Here is a 19,922-nt window from a genome sequence, read left to right on the forward strand (position 1 = left end):
CTACACTCAAACGGTTGTGAATCTTTAGAATTCTCTACCCCAGCGAGTTGTAGATGCTCCATCATTGAATACATTTGAGGCTGGGATAGATAGATTTTTGGTCTCGCAGGGAACCAAGAGATATGGGGAGTGGGCAGGAAAGTAGAGTTGAAGCCTAAGATCAGCCATGATTGTATTGAATGGTGGAGTAGGCTCGATGGGCCATTAGGTCTACTTCTTGTATTGTCTTTTTCTGTGGGAGCTTGCTGTGCACAAATTGGCTGCCACATTTCCTACATTACAACAGTGACTACACTTGAAAAGTACCTCACTGGCTGTAAAGTGCTTTAAGACATCCAATGGTCGTGAAAGGCACTATATAAATGCAAGTCTTTTTTTTTCTTTTTCTCTTTATGGGATTCCTGTCAGCCCAGTTGCTGTGGATGGCAATTAATGAAGTTGGAATCAGTAAATATAAATTATCAGCATTTAATCTGAAACCTGAGTGATTCTGGTGATTTGCCAAGATTTGGGTCCATAGCCTGGTAGGGGGTGTACCCTCCCGAAGCCTCCTGAGTGAATCCAAGAGATTTGTTCAGCCACTGAATGTATCAGCCTGAGTCAAAGCAGGTTAGCGCATTGTGTCAAAAGATTTGGCAATGAGATTTATGACTTCGACTTTGCTATTTAGCAGACTGCTCTTTTAGGACCTTCAGTAACAGTTATTGGAAGTAAGGTATTTTTGGAGGACTGCTGCTGGAATATTTTGGAAAGAAAACTACGCAAGATGTGTATTATGACAGCGATGTGAATAAAACTGGATCCCCTCGCTCAAACTGCAGGCTACAGCAAAACCTAGCTCACAACCACAGTTTTTCACAGCACTGTAAAGGTTGCCATGTTTCATGTCCTACAGAGCTTGCTTTTCAGTGGTAGCTTCTGTACAATGCTCTGAGATATTCTTTACACGTTCTACTATAGAAGCGCCAGCTGTTGACATCCATGACTAAGCACTTGCGCTGGGGATGCTTTGGGAACCAGGCTACCTCAGTCCTCACTGGTTCTTGTTCTCCCAACTGGGGTCTAGGAGTCTGCAGTTCACAGTCACATGGAAATACAGCAGTACAAGCCATAGAAAATATTGGAGGAGGGTATCCCTACAATTTCACATGCACTCCAAAGATTATGTGCTGTGATCAAAAAAGATGGTCCAACTTGGTGAGAGGGTTGTTATGAGAGATAAATAAGCTACTATCCAAGGCAGTGAAAAGGGTGCTAAAGAATTGGCTTCCAATCCAGATGTTTTGCAATCTCCAAATAACAGGGAGCTCTGCCCTGTATTAATTCCTCGTGTTCTCATTCACCCTTCTCTCACCTTCACATGGTCCATCTCCGACTCCTCCCTTCGCTTCCTTGACTTCTCCGTCTCCATTCATTATAAGCCCACTGACAATCACAGCTACTTCACCTACACTTCCTCATAGCCTGTTTCCTCTAAGGACTCAATTCCATTCTCTTACTTTCTGCGTCTCTGCCCCACCTGTTCTGACAATGTAACCTCCCACACGAGTGCTTTTGAGGTTTCTCTTTTTCCTCACCCGAGGACCCCCGCCCCTCCCCCTCCCCCACTAATGGTTAACAGGGCCCTAGACTGTGTCCGACTCATTTCCTGCATCTCTGCTCTCACCCCTTACTCTCCTCCCTCCCAGAATCGTGATAGGGTTCCCCTTGGCCTCACTCTCCACCCCACCAGTTTACGTATTCAATGGAGCATTCGTCACCATTTCCGCCATCTCCAGCATGATACCACTACCAAACATATCTTCCCCTCCCCTCCCCTTTTAGCAAAGGAACTGTTCCCTCTGTGATATCCTGGTCCACTCCTCAATCACCCCCAATACCCTGTCCCCTTTGCACCGCACCTTTCCATGCAAGCACAGGGGTTACGACACCTGCCCTTTTACCTTTTCTTTCCTCACTGTCCAAGGCCCCAAACAGTCCTTCCAGGTGAAACAGTGATTTACATGTACTACTTTCAATTTTGTATGCTGTATTCGCTGCTCACAATATGGTATGGTCTGCTCCACACTGGGGAGACCAAACGCAGATTGGGCGACTGCTTTGCTGAGCACCCCTGCTTAATTCTCAAGTGTGACCATGAGCCTCCAGTGGTCTGCCATTTTAATTCTCTACCTTGTTCTCACAACTTTGTCCTTGGCCTCCTACAGTGTCCCAATGAACCTCAACGTAAGGTCAAGGAACCGCATTTTACAGCCTTCTAAACTCAATATTGAGTTCAGCAATTTCAGACTGTAATCTCTGTCCCCATTTTGATTCCTTTCCTTTGCAGGTTTCAGTCTTAATCTTGTTCTTTTCTTTCCCTCCCCCCTCTTTTTTTTTTTGCTTTCATGTGCCAGTGACTCATTGTTCTGCCGTTAACATCTCTTCCGGACGCATCTTTTGTCTCTTTTCTTATCTTTTGTCTCTTTTCTTGTCCCATTAGTGTTCCCTTTGGCTGTGACCCACCAAATCTTTTGCCATTAAATGTCTCCTGTCTTCTGCCCTATCAGAGAACTTCCCTTTTGTTCTTTTTCCCCATTTGACCTACTTAAAACCTATTACATTTCTAACTTTTCCCAGTTCAAAGGTCACCGACTTGAAACGTTAACTCTGTTTCCAGCATTTTCTGTTTTTATGCCAGAGTTCACCTCACTACTTTTCGTTCCAGTCCATTGATGTACCAGGCAGATTGCTACTTACTCTGATTCTAGTTCCTCTGAAGATGGGCATTGTATTTTGTCAATTCTAGTGGTGGTTCACTCTCCTCCTGCTACCTGATGTGAGATTCAGGGCCATGTTAGAGTTGATTTTGACTGGTTGTGAAAGGAGGTGCTGCAAGGTTATCCACAGTTTAAGCTATTATTCCATTAAAATTTACATGTTGGATATTGCAAATATATTGTTACTATTAGAGATAAACTTCACAAGTAACCTTTTTGCTGGCAGCCCTTTATCTCCTCTGCCACCTGTGTTTGATATGGTGGTAATGAGAAGAGGCATTGCAAGAATGATCTGTTCTCAGGTTGGAGAAGCGTGGTTGGGGGGAGGGTCAAATAATTCGTCTGAATTTAGAGAGTTTCCAATTGTTCTTGAAAGATGATAATGGCTAAATGGGACTTAGAGCAATTTAGGATACACTTCTGGATAAGCTCAAGCTTACAGAGGGTACCATGGGGGAAAGCCAGCCAGGAGAACATTGGAGTTATCAAATCTAGGAGTAAAAATGAGGCAGGAATGGAGTCGGGTGAATTTAGAGGTAGGGATAGGTATTTCTCCTGTAGCTGGCGAAGGGAGAACAGCATGTCAATGGTGGATCTCGCTGCTCGAAAATCTCACTGTGCCTCAGGGTAGACACGCTCAGCCAGTTTCTGGAGTCTGTTTAAAACGACTCGAGCGAAGACTTTCCCCACTATACTGAGCAGGGAGATTCCACGGTAGTTGTTGCAGTCACCACGGTCACCCTTGTTCTTATAGAGGGTGATGATATTGGCATCGCGCGTGTCCTGCGGTACTGCTCCCTCGTCCCAGCACAGGCAAAGCAGTTCATGGAGTGTTAAGAGTATAGCAGGCTTGGCACTCTTGATTATTTCAGAGGTAATGCCGTCCTTTCCAGGGGCTTTTCCACTGGCTAGAGAATCAATGGCATCACTGAGTTCCGATTGTGTTGGCTGTTGGTTCAGCTCATCCATGACTGGCAGAGACTGGGCTGCATTGAGGGTGGTCTCAGTGACAACATTTTCCCTGGAGTACAGTTCTGGGTAGTGCTGCACCCAGCGGTCCATTTGCTTGCGTTGGTCGGTGATTGTGTCCCCTGATTTAGACTTGAGGGGGGCGATCTTGTTGCTGATTGGCCCAAAAGCTCTCTTAATGCCATCATACGTTTCCGGTGTCGGAGGCCAGCTGAATACGACTGCATAGGTGTTGCCAGTAGTCATTTGCACAGCGCCTGGCTATTCTTTGTGCAGCGCTTCTGGCTACTTTAAGTGCTATGGATGTTAACTCACTGCTTTCTTGTAGTTCAATAGTGCGTTGCTCTTAGCGGCTATGACAGGTTCCAGCTCTTCAAAGTGTGATTGAAATCAATCTGCATTCTGCTTCTCACGTTTGCCAAAGGTGGTCATTGCTGAGTCATAGATGGCATCTCTGATGTGGGCCCACTTGGTCTCTGCATCCCTGTAGGAGTGTTTTGAAGGGCTTTTTCAAGTGACTTTTTCAGACGACTAGCAAAGATCGTATCAGCACCTCATTCCATGACAATATGAAAGGCACAATTCAGCATAGCGATGCTTCATCAGACCCCTTTCCTATCCTGAGTGGCATGAAACAGGGCTGGGTTTTCGCACCTACACTGTTTGGGGTCATCTTCTCACTGCTGCTCTCACATGCGTTCAAGTCTTCAGAAGAAGGAATTTTCCTCCACACAAGATCAGATGGCAGGCGGTTCAACCTTGCCTGTCTTAGAGCAAAGACCAAAGTACGGAAAGTCCTCATCACCAGTAACCTGTCTCTCGATGCAGAAATCAACAAGCACATGGGAAAGGCTTCCACTGCTATGTCCAGACTGGCCAAGAGGGTGTGGGAAAACGGCGCACTGACACGGAACACAAAAGTTCAAGTGTTTCAAGCCTGTGTCCTCAGTACCTTGCTCTACGGTAGCGAGGCCTGGAGAACGTATGTCAGCCAAGAGCGACGTCTCAACTCATTCCATCATCGCTGCCTCCGGAGAATCCTTGGCATTAGGTGGCAGGACCGTATCTCCAACGCAGAAGTCCTTGAGGCGGCCAACATTCCCAGCATATACACCCTACTGAGCCAGTGGCACTTGAGATGGCTTGGCCATGTGAGCCTTATGGAAGATGGCAGGTTCCCCAAGGATGCATTGTACAGTGAGCTCGTCATTGGTATCAGACCCACCGGCCGTCCATGTCTCCGCTTTAAAAACATCTGCAAACGCGACATGATGTCCTGTGACATTGACCACGAGTCGTGGGAGTCAGTTGCCAGTGATCGCCAGAGCTAGTGGACAGCCATAAAGGTGGGGCTAAAGATTGGCGAGTCGAAAAGACTTCGCAGTTGGCAGGAAAAAAGACAAGTGCAAGGAGAGAGCCAACTGTGTAACAGATCCAGTAACCAATTTTATCTGCAGCTCCTGTGGAAGAGGCTGTCACTATAGAATTGGCCTTTATAGCCACTCCAGGCGCTGCTTCACAAACCACTGACCACCTCTAGGCTCTTCTCCATTGTCAGTCAAGACAAAGAGGCCAAAGAAAGAAGAGAGGAATAGGTGATCTTGCTGATGGAAAGGATACGTGGTTTGAAGCTCAGCGTTAAATAGGACATTTAGTAAGGATTTAATAAGTATTTATTTTATATCAATTAACTAGTTAGTGATAGAAATGTCAGTTAGAGGGGTGAAGTGCTTCACCTGTGAGATGTGGGAAGTCCGTGACGCTTCCAGCGTTCCGGGCGACTACATCTGCAGGAAGTGTACCCAGTTGCAGCTCCTCACAGACCGCATGGATCGGTTGGAGCGGCAACTGGATGCACTTAGGAACATGCAGGTGACGGAAAGCGTCATAGACAGGAGTTTTAGAGAAGTGGTTACACCCAAAGTGCAGGCAGATAGATGGGTGACCGCTAGAAGGGGCAGGCAGTCAGTGCAGGAATCCCCTGTGGCTATCCCCCTCTCTCACAAGTATATCGTTTTGGATACTGTTGGGGGTGATGGCCTATCAGGGGAAAACAGCAGCAGCCAGAGCAGTGACACCACGGTTGGCACTGTTGTTCAGCAGGGAGGGACGAAGCGCAGAAGAGCAATAGTTATAGGGGACTCTATAGTCAGGGGCACAGATAGGCGCTTCTGTGGACGTGAAAGAGACTCCAGGAAGGTATGTTGCCTCCCTGGTGCCAGTGTCAAGGATGTCTCTGAACGGACAGAGGGCATTCTGAAGGGGGAGGGTGAACAGCCAGAGGTTGTGGTACACATCGGTACCAATGACGTAGGCAGGAAGAGTGATGAGGTCCTGCAGGGGGAGTTTAGGGAGTTAAGTAGTAAGTTAAAAAACAGGACCTCCAGGGTTGTAATCTCTGGATTGCTCCCTGTTCCACGTGCCAGTGAGGCTAGAAATAGGAAGATAATGCAGCTAAACACGTGGCTGAGCAGCTGGTTTCAGATATCTGGACCATTGGGCTCGCGTCAGGGACAGATGGGGCCTGTACAAGAAGGACGGGTTGCATCTAAACTGGAAGGGCACTAATATCCTGGCTGCAAGGTTTGCTAGTGTCACTCGGGAGGGTTTAAACTAGTGTGGCAGTGGGGTGGGAACCAGAGCAGTAGGACAGCTAGTGAAGTAAATGAGGAGGACATAGTAAATAAGGCCAGTAGGACTAAGAGGAAGAGCAGGCAGGGAGATGTTGATGAGCACAGCGGGACTGGTGGTCTGAAGTGCATTTGTTTCAATGCGAAAAATATAACTGGTAAGGCAGATGAACTTAGAGCTTGGATTAGTACTTGGAAATATGATGTTGCTATTACAGAGACTTGGTTGAGGGAAGGGCAGGATTGGCAGCTAAATGTTCCAGGCTTTAGAAGCTTCAGGCGGGATAGAGGAGGATGTAAAAGGGGTGGGGGAGTTGCATTACTGGTTAAGGAGAATATCACAGCTGTACTGCGGGAGGACACCTCAGAGGGGTCATGCAGCGAGGCAGTATTTGTGGAGCTCAGGAATAGGAAGGGTGCAGTCACGATGTTGGGGGTTTACTACAGGCCTCCCAACAGCCAGCGGGAGGTAGAGGAGCAGATATGTAGACAGATTTTGGAAAGATGTAAAGCTAACAGGGTTGTAGTGGTGGGTGATTTTAACTTCCCCAATATTGACTGGGACTCACTTAGTGCCCGGGGCTTGGATGGGGCAGAATTTGTGAGGAGCATCCAGGAGGGCTTCTTGAAACAGTATGTAGATAGTCCAACTAGGGATGGGGCCGTACTGGACCTGGTATTGGGGAATGAGCCCGGCCAGGTGGTTGAAGTTTCAGTGGGGGAGCATTTCGGGAGCAGTGACCATAATTCCATAAGTTTTAAGGTACTTGTGGATAAGGATAAGAGTAGTCCTCGGGTGAAAGTGCTAAATTGGGGGAAGGCTAATTATAACAATATTGGACAGGAACTGAAGAATTTAGATTGGGGGCGGCTGTTAGAGGGTAAATCAACATCTGACGTGGGAGTCTTTCAAACGTCAGCTGATTAGAATCCAGGACCAGGATGTTCCTGTGAGGAAGAAAGACAAGTTTGGCAAGTTTCGGGAAGCTTGGATAATGCAGGATATTGTGAGCCTAGTCAAAAAGAAAAAGGAAGCATTTGTAAGGGCTGGAAGGCTAGGAACAGATGAAGCACTTGAGGAATATAAAGACAGTAGGATGGAACTTAAGCAAGGAGGGCGAAAAGAGGTCATGAAAAGTCATTGGCAAACAGGATTAACGAAAATCCCAAGGCTTTTTATACATATATAAAGAGCAAGAGGGTAACCAGGGAAAAGGTTGGCCCACTCAAGGACAGAGATGGGAATCGATGCGTGGAGCCAGAGGAAATGGGCGAGGTGCTAAATGAGTACTTTGCATCAGTATTCACCAAGGAGAAGGACTTGGTGGATGATGAACCTTGGGAAGGGAGTGCAGATAGTCTCAGTCATCTCATTATCAAAAAGGTGGAGGTGTTGGGTGTCTTGCAAAGCATGAAGGTAGATAAGTCCCCAGGGCCTGATGGGATCTACCCTAGAATACTGAGGGGGGCAAGGGAAGAAATTGCTGGGGCCTTGACAGAAATCATTGCATCCTCATTGGCTACAGGTGAGGTTCCAGAGGACTGGAGAATAGCCAATGTTGTTCCTTTGTTTAAGAAGGGTGGTAAAGATAATTCAGGAAATTATAGGCTGGTGAGCCTTACGTCAGTGGTAGGGAAACTATTAGAGAGGATTATTCGGGACAGGATTTACTCCCATTTGGAAACAAACTTATTAGCGAGAGACAGCATGGTTTTGTGAAGGGGAGGTCGTGTCTTACTAATTTGATGGAGTTTTTTGAGGAAGTGACGAAGATGATTGATGAGGGAAGGGCAGTGGATGTTATCTATATGGATTTTAGTAAATTAAAAGCAAAATACTGCGGATGCTGGAAACCTGAAATAAAAACAAGAAATGCTGGAACCACTCAGCAGGTCTGGCAGCATCTGTGAAAAGAGAAGCAGAGTTAACGTTTCGGGTCAGTGACCCTTCATCGGATTTTAGTAAAGCCTTTGACAAGGTCCCTCATGGCAGACTGGTGCAATAGGTGAAGTCACACGAGATCAGAGGTGAGCTAGCAAGATGGATACAGAACTGGCTCGGTCATAGAAGACAGAGGGTATCAGTGGATGGGTGTTTTTCTGAATGGAGGGATGTGACTAGTGGTGTTCCGCAGGGATCAGTGCTGGGACCTTTGCTGTTTGTAGTATATATAAATTATTTGGAGGAAAATGTAGCTGGTCTGATTAGTAAGTTTGCGGACGACACAAAAGTTGGTGGAGTTGCGGATAAGGATGAGGATTGTCAGAGAATACAGCAGGATATAGATCGGTTGGAGACTTGGGTGGAGAAATGGCAGATGGAGTTTAATCCGGACAAATGTGAGGTAATGCATTTTGGAAGGTCTAATGCAGGTGGGAGGTATACAGTAAATGGCAGAACCCTTAGGAGTATTGACAGGCAGAGAGATCTGGGCGTACAGGTCACTGAAAGTAGCAACGCAGGTGGATAAGGTAGTCAAGAAGGCATTCGACATGCTTGCCTTCATCGGTCGGGGCATAGAGTATAAAAATTGGCAAGTCATGTTGCAGCTGTACAGAACCTTAGTTAGGCCACACTTAGAATATTGCGTGCAGTTCTGGCCGCCACACTACCAGAAGGACATGGAGGCTTTGGAGAGGGTACAGAGGAGGTTTACCAGGGTGTTGCCTGGTCTGGAGTGCATTTGCTATGAGGAGAGGTTGGAAAAACTCGGATTGTTTTCACTGGAATGACGGAGGTGGAGGGGCGACATGATAGAGGTTTACAAACTCATGAGCGGCATGGACAGAGTGGATAGTCAGAAGCTTTTTCTCAGGGTGGAAGTCAGTTACTAGGGGACGTAGGTTTAAGGTGCGAGGGGCAAAGTTTAGAGGGGATGTGCGAGGCAAGTTTTTTTACACAGAGGGTGGTGAGTGCCTGGAACTTGCTGCCAGGGGAGGTGGTGGAAGCAGATACGATAGTGACGTTTAAGAGACATCTTGACAAATATATGAATAGGAAGGGAATAGAGGGACATGGGCCCCGGAAGTGCAGAAGGTGTTAGTTTAGGCAGGCATCAAGATCGGCGCAGGCTTGGAGGGCCGAATGGCCTGTTCCTGTGCTGTACTGTTCTTTGTTCTTTGACACCAAGGTTGCAAAAAGTCTGGTTCAGTCTCACACAGTGGCCAGGGAGAGAGAAAGAGTCAATGGCTCGGAAATGGAGTTTGCAGTGAGGCCCAAAGATGATGGTTTTGGTCTTCCCCGTGTTTAATTGGGGGCTACATTAAGGCTGAAACAAAAACAGAAAATGCTGGAAACATCCCCTCAGTGTCTCCCCTGCCAAGCCTCCAGAATCTTGTATGTTTCAATGAGATCATCTCTCATTCTTTCAAACTTCAGCAAGTTACTCAGCCTTTCATTATAGGACAACCCTCTCATCCCAGGAACCAATCTAGTGAACCTTAGCTCTGCCACCTCCAATGCAAATATATCCTTCCTTAAATGTGGAGATCAAAACTGCACAAAATTGTGGTAAGATTTCCTTAATCCTGTATCCCAATTCCCTTGCAATATATAAGGCCAACATGCAATTTGCCTCGAAGGCCGGCTCTGGTCTGCAAATGAAGCCCGACCCGGCCTGAGTCCTTTCAATTTTTCCCATGCCCGACCCAACCACTGGAATGTTCAGTTAACCTAGCTTCCGTTTTTTTACTTTTTAAGCATTTGCAAATAAGCAACAAAACCTGTAACTGGACTTGAAATGTTGCTTAAAAAGTGCATTAAGATTGGAGCCACGTATCGGAGGTGGCGATAGTGTGTCCGACCCGACCCAAGCCCGAATGCCGGACCCGGAAGAGCGACACGACCTGGCCCAAGCCCGACACGTCGTCGGGTCCCTTCGAGTTCGGGTCGGGTAGGCCATGCTCTAATTTGCTTGTACCTGCATGCTGACTTTCTGTGTTCATTGTACGAGTACACTCAAGTCTCTCTGAACATCAACATTTAGAAGTTTCATACTTTAAAAAAAAATCTGCTATTCTGTTCTTTATGCTCTTACTTCCCCACTTTATGCATCATCTGCCACCTTGTTGCCCATTCACTTACCGTGACTATATCGCTTTGCAGCCTCTTTGTGTCCTCCTCACAGTTTACATTCCCACCTAGCTTTGTATTGTCAGCAAACTTGGATACATTGCTCTCTTCGTCTAAGTCATTAATATAGATTGTAAATAGTTGAGGGCCCAGCGCTGATCCTTGCGGCACTCTACTATTTACTGCCTGCCAACTTGAAAATGCTTCGTTTATCCCTGTCTGTTAACCAATCCTTTGTTCATGCTAATATATTATCACCCAACTCCATGTGCCCTTATCTTGTATGTTAGCATTTCGTGTGGCACCAAAGCGACTGGCTTTTGGAAATCCAAGTATACAATATCTACTGGTTTCCCTTTATCTACCTACTAATTGCATCCTCAAAAAAACTAACAAATTTGTCACAGTTTCCCTTTCATGTTTCATATTGACCTTGTTTGATCTTACTATTATTTTCTAAGTGCATTGTTAAGACTTCCTTCAAAATTGATTTCAGTGTTTTCCCGACGTCTGATGTCAGACTAAATGGTCTGCAGTTCTCTGTTTTCTCTCCTCCTCCTTTCTTGAATCGGGGTGTTAGAAGTGTGAACTTCCAATCCGCTGGGACTGTTCTAGAATCTAGGGAATTTTGAAAAATTGTAACCAGTGCATCCACTATGTCTGCAGCTACCTCTTTTAGAACCCTAGGATGTAGGCCATCAGGTCCTGAGGATTTGTCAGTCTTTTCCCTTAAGTATCTCCAGTACTTTTTCTCTCATGATATGAATTACCTTAAGTTTCTCACTCTTATTATCCCCCTGGTTACCCTCTATTTCTGGTATGCAATTTGTGTCTTCTACTGTGAAGACAGACACAAAATATTTGTTTAATGTCTCTGCCATTTCTTCGTTCCCATGATAATTTTTCCTGTCTCTGCCACTCTCCTTTGTATACACCTGTAAAAGCTCTTACAATCTGTTTTTATATTCCTGGATAGTTTATTCTTATTCTATTTTCTTCCCTTTTTAATCAACTTTTTGTTTGCCCATTGCTGATTTCTAAAACATTCTCAATCCTCAGACTTACAGCTATTCTTTGCAACATTATAAGCCTCTTCTTTTAATTTAATGCTATCCTTAACTTCCCCAGTAAACCATGGATGGATTTTTTGTGCTGTGTTTTTGTTGTTAATGGAATATATTTTGAATTGTTTCTTTAAATGTTTCCCACTGCTTGTTTACCGAATCAACCTCAGCCAGCTCTCCCCTCATACTTATGTCATTGGCTTTAAGTTCAGGATTCTTGTTTGGCACTGGAGTATGTCGCTTTCAAACTTACTATACAATTCAGTTGTATTATGATCACTTTTTCCCAGAGGATCTTTTACTATGAGATTACTAATTAACCCTGCCTCATTGCACAATACGAGATCTAAAATAGCTTTATCCCTACAACAACACAAAAGCAAAATACTGCAGATGCTGGAAATCTGAAATAAAAACAGAAAATGCTGGAAATACTCAGCACGTCTGGCAGCATCTAGGGAGAGAGAATCAGAGTTAACATTTCACTTCGATGACCCTTCATCAGAGCTTCTGCTATCCTAAAATCTTCCACCTATTTTCAACATAAATGTTAAACTCTGTGTTATAATCATAGTTTGGTGCTTTTGGATGCCAGTATAACATGTTCATTGTTATTCTGGAGGTTGCAGACATTTTAATTTTGAAAGCAAATAAAAGAGTGTCCTCATTTTCTGGGTCACAGCTCTACGGAAGTTGGAACCTACATTATAGATTTGTAGGCACTTCATGGATTAAGGGAAAGAGAGCTAATTACTGTGCACCATGCATTAATTAACCCACATTCTTCCATTCCGGAATGGTGCTCTCATAGTTGCTATTGGTGATGATTTGGCTGAGCCATCAAATATTTGTTTATCATAGAATCTTACTGCACAGAAGGGTAAAGAGCGGGTCATGTTTCCTTTTAATGATCCCAATTGCTACTTGTCTTGTTTCAACTCTCTGACCATTAACTTGTGTGCTCTCTGTCCTATCAGTTAGTGAGAATTCTGCAGATCAGAAAACTAATTCCACTGCAATTAAAATAGCATTCCCTCCTCCTCTTTCCTGGTTTACTGAATGGATACTTATGTGGCATGGTGCCCTGCCATACAGGCAAGTATTACCCCAGCTTCTATTCCTGTGCTGAGTCGCTTGATCTCTATTGGGATGGCAGTGAGGACATTACGGTTGGCCTCGAGTGGTTGAAAAGCTTGCTGATAGTTCACTGGCCTTGTATTGCACATAAAGAACAATCAATTGGCTATGTGCTTCAGGGTTATTGGAATCAATGGAATGTACCACAGCATACAGCTGGGGTGGGTGGGGAAATCATAGTTGCCGCTAGTGGTAAATTATGTTTTTGCCTCACAGGACATATATTTCTGCTGTGGCTCAGTGGGTAGCACTTGCCTCTGAGTCAGCAGTTTGTGGGTTCAAGCCCCACTCCAGAGACTTGTGCACAAAATCTTCGGCTGACACTCCCAGTGCAGTATCAAGGGAGTGCCACACTGTCGGAGGTGCCGTCTTTTGCATGAGCCGTTAAACTGAGGCCCCGTATGTCCCCTCAGATGGATAGAAAAGATCCTATAATGTTATTTTCTAGAAGAGCAGCAGAGTTTTCTCCAGTGGCCTGGCCAATATTTATCCCTCAATCAACATCACTAAAACACACATTATCTGGTTATTATTATGTTGCTGTTTGTCGGAGCTGGCTGTGTGCAAATTGGCTGCCACATTTTCTCCATTAGAACAGTGACTGTACTCAAATTACTTTATTGGCTCTAAAAAGCCTTGTAGTGCCCTGAGGTTGTGAAGATGCTATATAAGTACAAGCCTTTTTTATATTTCTGAAATCCAACTCTTTTAATGTAGCATTCTTGACAACAGAGGAAACCCTGTTGTACACAAAGACCATAGGAACTTTATTCCAACTATTAGTTGTTACATGTGGTTCTTTCCTCACCTGTGATTGCCAGAGTTGTGGCTCTTTCTGTCTATGCCAAGCTTGGTGGGACAAGTTGGTATTTTGTCCAAAGACCTCCGTTGCTTAGTAGCGGAATCAGGAAAGACATGCTTGTTTATAAATGGAAATAATTGCTGTTCAGGCTGTGTTACATGGTAGAATATGTATTTGGCTGTAAATTTTGGTTCATTTTTAGAGACTCTATCTCCTATACTGATGCAGTGTTTTGTGATTTATTTCCTATAGATGGTCGGCATGACAGATGGGACTATGACAGTTAAAGAGCTGGTCACCAGCAAATAAAAGCTGCTGCCAATGAACAACTCTTTTGTGCAACATTAAGCCTTATAATTGAGGGAACTATGGCAGCCCAGAGAATTCGCTCCACCAACACAAGTGGACTTCCACGGTGTAAATCAGAGGGGGCGTTAATCGACTTGAGTGATGGTTTCTCTGATGTCAGTATGAATGATGTCAAAGGTGAGAATTTGAGAGTCAAATTTTGTTAACCATCACAGAACGAATGCAGAACTGTCAGACACTGTAGTTTTTCTCAGGTTTGTGTGCGTCACTTGATATATTATAGTAATTTTATTCTATGAAATAGATGGATTTGTTTTAATCCTTGTTTTATTGATAGCTGTCTGAAGATTAACCCTGATGTCCTAAGCAAGTTCAACTTAAGCGTTTGATTTGAAAAGGCTTTTTCATAACATGAATTGTTGAGATCAAGTTATCACTTAGCAGCAAGGGATGAAATATTATGACTTCCTTTGATCAGTAACCACATGATTTGCACCAACACCTTTTGGCTTGGAAGTTGGAAGAACAAAAACCCACCCTCCACAGCAAGTGCACACAAGACGACCCTGATTGACCGTGAGCCGCACAAGCTTGGTGTCGACATTACCGTTCTATAAGAAACCCAATTAGCCAACACAGGCTCTATTCCTGAGGCCAATTGCACCTTGTATTGGTACAAAAACAGCACTGAAGACTGCCATGAGCATGGCGTAGGCTGCACAGTGAGCAATCAGGTGACAGTCAATTGTGCCGCCAGTAGCAACCTTGGAGCGTCTCATCATCCTGCGACCAACTTCTGATGGAAGCACAGTCAACATCATATGTGCCTATGCACTAACTCTGAATGCCAGCATCTCAGATAAAGAGCATTTCTGTGACTCCCTAGGTGATGTTTGAGGAGCACTCCAAATGATGAGAAACAGTTCATCCTGGGTGACTTCAACACACGTGTTGGAGCAGACAGTGATTCATGACTGACGTGCCTCGGTCGTCATGGAATGGTCAAGATCACTGATAATGGACAACGCCTTCTTGAGCTTTGTGCCCTGAATGAACTCGGCATCATCAAACCTTCTTCCAGGGCACACATTGTCACAAGGTATCATGGCATCACCCAGGGTCTGGACATTGGCGCCATTTAGACTTAGACATCCCAAGAAGGCACGATCTGCCCAGTGTTCTTCACACTCACACCTACTACAGCACAGATTGCAGCACCAACCACTCTCTTATCAGCAGCAGAGTGAAGGTGCACCCCTGAACGTTCCACAGCTCCAAACATGACGGTCCACCAAGCATCAACATCCCTTGCATAAGCAATGATGCCAAATACCAGCACCTCGCACTGTCCCTATAATGCTTGCTACCCACCAAAGCCTTACCAGGAAGCATCAATGCTGGCATCTATGTAGCTTGAAAGTCACTAAGCTCAATCCTCTCTGAAGCAGCAGAAGCATCATTTGGTTAAGACAGAACCTGCAACAAGGACTGCTTTGAGACCTACTCAACTGTGATGATATTTGTCGTTGATGCAAAAAACAAAGCCTACATGATGCACAACATAAACCCAACGGCTAAGACACTGACTGCACGACCTGAAAGTAACTAAGACAGTCGTGCAAAAGACAGGGAGACACTGCGCAACACTGGATCAACTTATGTCAAGAAATCCAAACTACCTGTGAGCATAGTAATCTACGAACTATGTATGAAGGGATCAAGAGGGCGCTTGGCCCTGCCGTCACCAAAGTTGCTCCCCTGAAGTCGGCAAATGGTGACGTATTCACCGACAGAAGTAAACAGATGTCCCGCTGGGCTGAACACTCTTGTGAGCTGTACTCCTGTGCGCTGGGCATCTCCCAGTTCTGCTTGATGCTCTTCTGCAGCTTCCTGTCATGAATGGGTTAGATGAAGAACCCTCATCACTGAAGCTCGAGAAGGCCACAGAGCATCCAGTGAACAGAAGGACACCAGGCAAGGACAAAATCTCAGCCAAACTGCTCAAGCACGGAATGTCACATTGAGGGTGGCGCAGTGGTTAGCACCGCAGCCTCACAGCTCCAGCGACCCGGGTTCAATTCTGGGTACTGCCTGTGTGGAGTTTGAAAGTTCTCCCTATGTCTGCGTGGGTTTCCTCCGGGTGCTCCGGTTTCCTCCCACAGCCAAAAGACTTGCAGGTTGGTAGGTAAATTGGCCATTATAAATTGCCCCTAGTATAGGTAGGTGGTAGGGGAATATAGGGACAGGTGAGGATGTGGTCAGAATATGGGATTAGTGTAAGATTAGTATAAATGGGTGGTTAATGGTCGCCACAGACTCGGTGGGCCGAAGGGCCTGTTTCAGTGCTGTCTCTCTAAATCTAAAATCTATTGCCATGCCTTTATAACCACCTTCTCTGCTGGAAGGTAGGCTGCACTCCACAGGAAATGCATGAAGCAAAAATGATACTATACAAAAACAAAGGTGACAGAGGAGACTGCAACAGCTACAGGGGCATCTCACTCCTTAGCATCATGAGGAAGGTCTTTGCTAGGATCATACTTAAAAGACTCCATTTACTTGCAGACTGATTGTACCCGGAAGCACAGTGCAGTTTCTGTGCCGGTAGAACGACTGTGGATATGATCTTCTCCATACACCAGCTACAAGAGAAGTATAAGGAAGAAAGTATACCCCTTTACCTTACTTTTGTATATCTCACTCAGGCATTTGCCACAGTCAGTAGAGTGAGGCTCTACAAGATTTTGGGGAAAGTTGGCTGTCCACCGAAGCTCCTCAGTCTCATTCGCTCCTTCCATGCCAACTTGCATTACACTGTACAGTTTGATGGCTCTACTTCCAACAGTTTCAGAGTGAAGAATGGAGTGAAACAGGATTATGTCCTAGCCCCCACTCTGTCGGACATCTTCTTCTCCATGCTCCTGACTTTTGCCTCCCCTGCAGATATGGAAGGAGTCTACTTGCACACTAGGTCAGGTGGAAAGCTCTACAATCTATCAAGGCTGAAAGCAAAGACAAAAACATATCACGTCCAGATCAGAGAACTCCTTTATGCTGATGATATTGCACTAGTCTCCCACAGGGAAACTCAACTGCAGAGACTCATGGACTGCCTCTCCCATGCCTGTACTTTGCTCTCCTTGATTATAAGCATCAAGAAAGCCGTGGTCATGGGAATAAGGTGTTGCATCTCTGCCCTGATCACACTTAATAACATCCCACTGGAAGTGGTTAGCACATTCTGCTACCTCGAGTTCACGGTGACAAACAGTCTGTCACTTGATGCAGAGCTCAATAGATGCATAGGAAAAGCAGCTACCATCTTTGGCTGGCTCATGAAAGGCACATGGAATAACACCAAGCTGACCCTTTGGACCAAATTGATGGTTTTTAAGACCTTCATTCTCAGCACCTTGCTGTATGGCTGTGAAAAATGGACGATTTACAGTTACCAGGAAAAGGAGATCAATAATTTCCATCTTTGCTGTCTGTGGCGCATTATGGGTATATTCTGGCAGGACAAAATCATGAATGCAGCTGTCCTCTCAAAGGCAGAGCTCCCAAGTGTGTTGGCACTAATCAAACAGAGGCGGCTTTGGTGGATCGGGCATGTCTGTAGACAGTCGCATACCCAAGGACCTTCTGTATGGTGAGGTAGCCGGGGCCAGACGACCAGTGGGGCACCTAAAGCGCTGCTTTTAGGATGCTTGCGAGTGTGACATGAAGGCCCTAAACATTGACTATCATACCTGGGAGTCGCTAGCTGGCGAAAGAGGGAAATGGTGACACATTCTGTGCACCACCACCGCAACCAGTTGCTACAGCAACTTGGCAATAGGCACCAACGCTGAAAACAGCAACCCAAAATGTCACATGGCAGCTTCACGTACAGCACTTGTAGCAGAACCTGCCTCTCAAGGATTGACCTCCACAGCCATCAGCAAAGTGCACCATATGAAAACACCCCATCTAAATGTATTGTTGCATGTCTATCATCTCCTGCAGATGGAAGAACATCAACCAACAGTACCAACATAGCTCTTAAGCATTTCTGTGCATCCCAGCAATAGTAGTTGTCTCCAACTTCAACACACCACTTGAAGAGGTTACAGTGAAGCTGGGCTGTAGCTTCTTCCAGCTGTTCAGCGGGTAATTCATGTGTAATTGTTTTTATGAACGACTGCTGTCCATACCAAGAAAGTCCCAGATTCAGCCTGCTGGCTCAGCTGGTCTCAAGTACAATGGTAGCAGCAACAGGTCCAGCACTTACGGTTAAGGAGGAACAAGCACAGCCAAGTATTTCCGTGTGTGTGTGCAGTGAATGTTCGATGTGATACCACCTACTTAAACACCATGTTGGCACTTGCAGTCCAGATTCTCTCTCCTTTGCTGTTTGGGTGAGGTGCGACAGGATGCTGTATTCTAGTACTTTCTGAAGAAGAGAGAAAACCGGAGAGTGCAGAAGAGAAATCTTCAATGAGTTTTTCTGAATATTGGGGAGCAAATCCGTTAATGTGGATTGAGCATTTGGCTTCTTAAAATTAGCATGGAGAGAGACCTGCAGTGATTCACAAGTTGTTCATTGCTGAACAGCACTTTTTATAAATACACAATGAATCACCCTCGGGTATTGAAAACCAGCATTCAGCTAAATGTTTAACCAGTGTAGTTATAATGTTTTTGTCAACCGTTGCACTGATCTAGGTTGTTTCAAATGTTGCAGTGCCCCAGACTTGCATGTTATAGCCTGTTCTGCCTTGCTACAGCCTGCCAAGAAAAATCAAAATGCAGAAATCAGGAAAGCTCCCATTAAATAAATGGAAAGAATGAATTCCCTGCAGGTTTGTTTACGTGCAAAAAATGCAGTTATCACTCCAGAAGAGTGCTGTTTGAAAGGCAGTCAAGCCTTGATTCTTAATTTGTGTCCTGGCGGGCCATTAGCTTAACAATTTTTCTACAGAAGAATGAGGGTCAGAGTTCAATTGCAGACGTCTGAAGGGTGTCTCGTTGATTTTGGGCCAGCACGTTGCTCATGCGCTCGCGATACCAGCCTAAAGCCAGCTCTGGATCCCACTTCCTTTATTTTTTGACAATCTGTCATTGTTAATAAGCAATGGGCACTCTTCTGTCTGAATGAATGAGCTATTCAGGTTATGGTGTGTGCAATCTTCACTTTAACAGTACAGTGTACAAAAAAAAATCAGTATTTATAAGGACGAAAATCTGAAAATGCCAAGTGATTGTCCCACTTGCCTTTTGTTACGAGTGGTTCTTTTGCGCTTTTATCGTATTTCATTGATAGTTCTTGGTAATAAGCTTTGTTTTCATTTTTGTTCACGTCGAGGATGATTGTTATTTTTGAGTGGAAATTGACTGCTTGATCCCCTTTTCACTATAGGTGAAGATGGAGCTTCGTGTTACATAAAGTTTTTTTTTTCTGGCTTCCTCCTCCCTGGTTGATGGCATGTGTTCCCAAATCATGGAACTCTGAAATGACTCCTGTTGGTGGTATCGTAGCAGTGGCGTTGAGTGAGCCATCAAACCATCTATCTTTTCAGCAATATAGGAACAGGAGGAAGCTATTCAGTACCCTGAGCCTGTTCCACCATTCAGTTACATCATGGCTGATCTGTGTCTTAACTCCAGCTATCTATTTTGATTCTGTGTGCTTTCCTACCTTTGCCTCAACAGATGTTTGAAGGAGAGTTTTCCAGATTTCCACAATAGACAAAAAAAGACCGAGGCCCATCCCAATTGCTATCTATCATCCTGGTAGTTGTGTGATGCAAGATAATGGAGTTTGTTACTGCTGATAACAAGCAATCTCTTATCAATTAGTCAATAACTGACCCAGGCATGACAGAAGAAGAAGAACCTCAGTGGTTAAGGGGAGAGGGGCTGCTCACTGATTATATTTACTGAACCTCTGTGGTAGCCCCTGCCCTCCACACATGCACACACACACACATATACATATATTTATATAATACATATATATACACACGCACATACTGCCAGGCACAAACCACCAGACACAGGAAGACGCACACACCTACCTCAGGCTGAAAATTGGGTGTTTTTCTTGCCTGCATTTAATATGATTCCACTGTTGAGTTTCTCTTGTTGCAATCCTCAGTATTAGAGAAGTTAACATTATTTACTGATGCTGATAACACATGG

At 45.0% G+C, this 19,922-nt stretch overlaps 1 protein-coding gene across 1 annotated transcript in view; it reads left to right on the plus strand.

Moving 5' to 3' along the window:
• Positions 1–19,922, plus strand: part of LOC137372232 (SH3 domain-binding protein 4-like) — a 70,695-nt gene that overhangs the window by 26,999 nt on the left and 23,774 nt on the right. The window contains exon 2 of the mRNA XM_068035883.1: positions 13,686–13,919. Within this exon, the coding sequence (XP_067891984.1) occupies positions 13,802–13,919 (118 nt within the window). The 5' untranslated portion in view covers positions 13,686–13,801. The remainder of the gene's footprint in view (positions 1–13,685; positions 13,920–19,922) is intronic.

Source organism: Heterodontus francisci, chromosome 7 (assembly GCF_036365525.1).
Source record: "Heterodontus francisci isolate sHetFra1 chromosome 7, sHetFra1.hap1, whole genome shotgun sequence".
Taxonomy (NCBI): Eukaryota; Metazoa; Chordata; class Chondrichthyes; order Heterodontiformes; family Heterodontidae; genus Heterodontus; species Heterodontus francisci.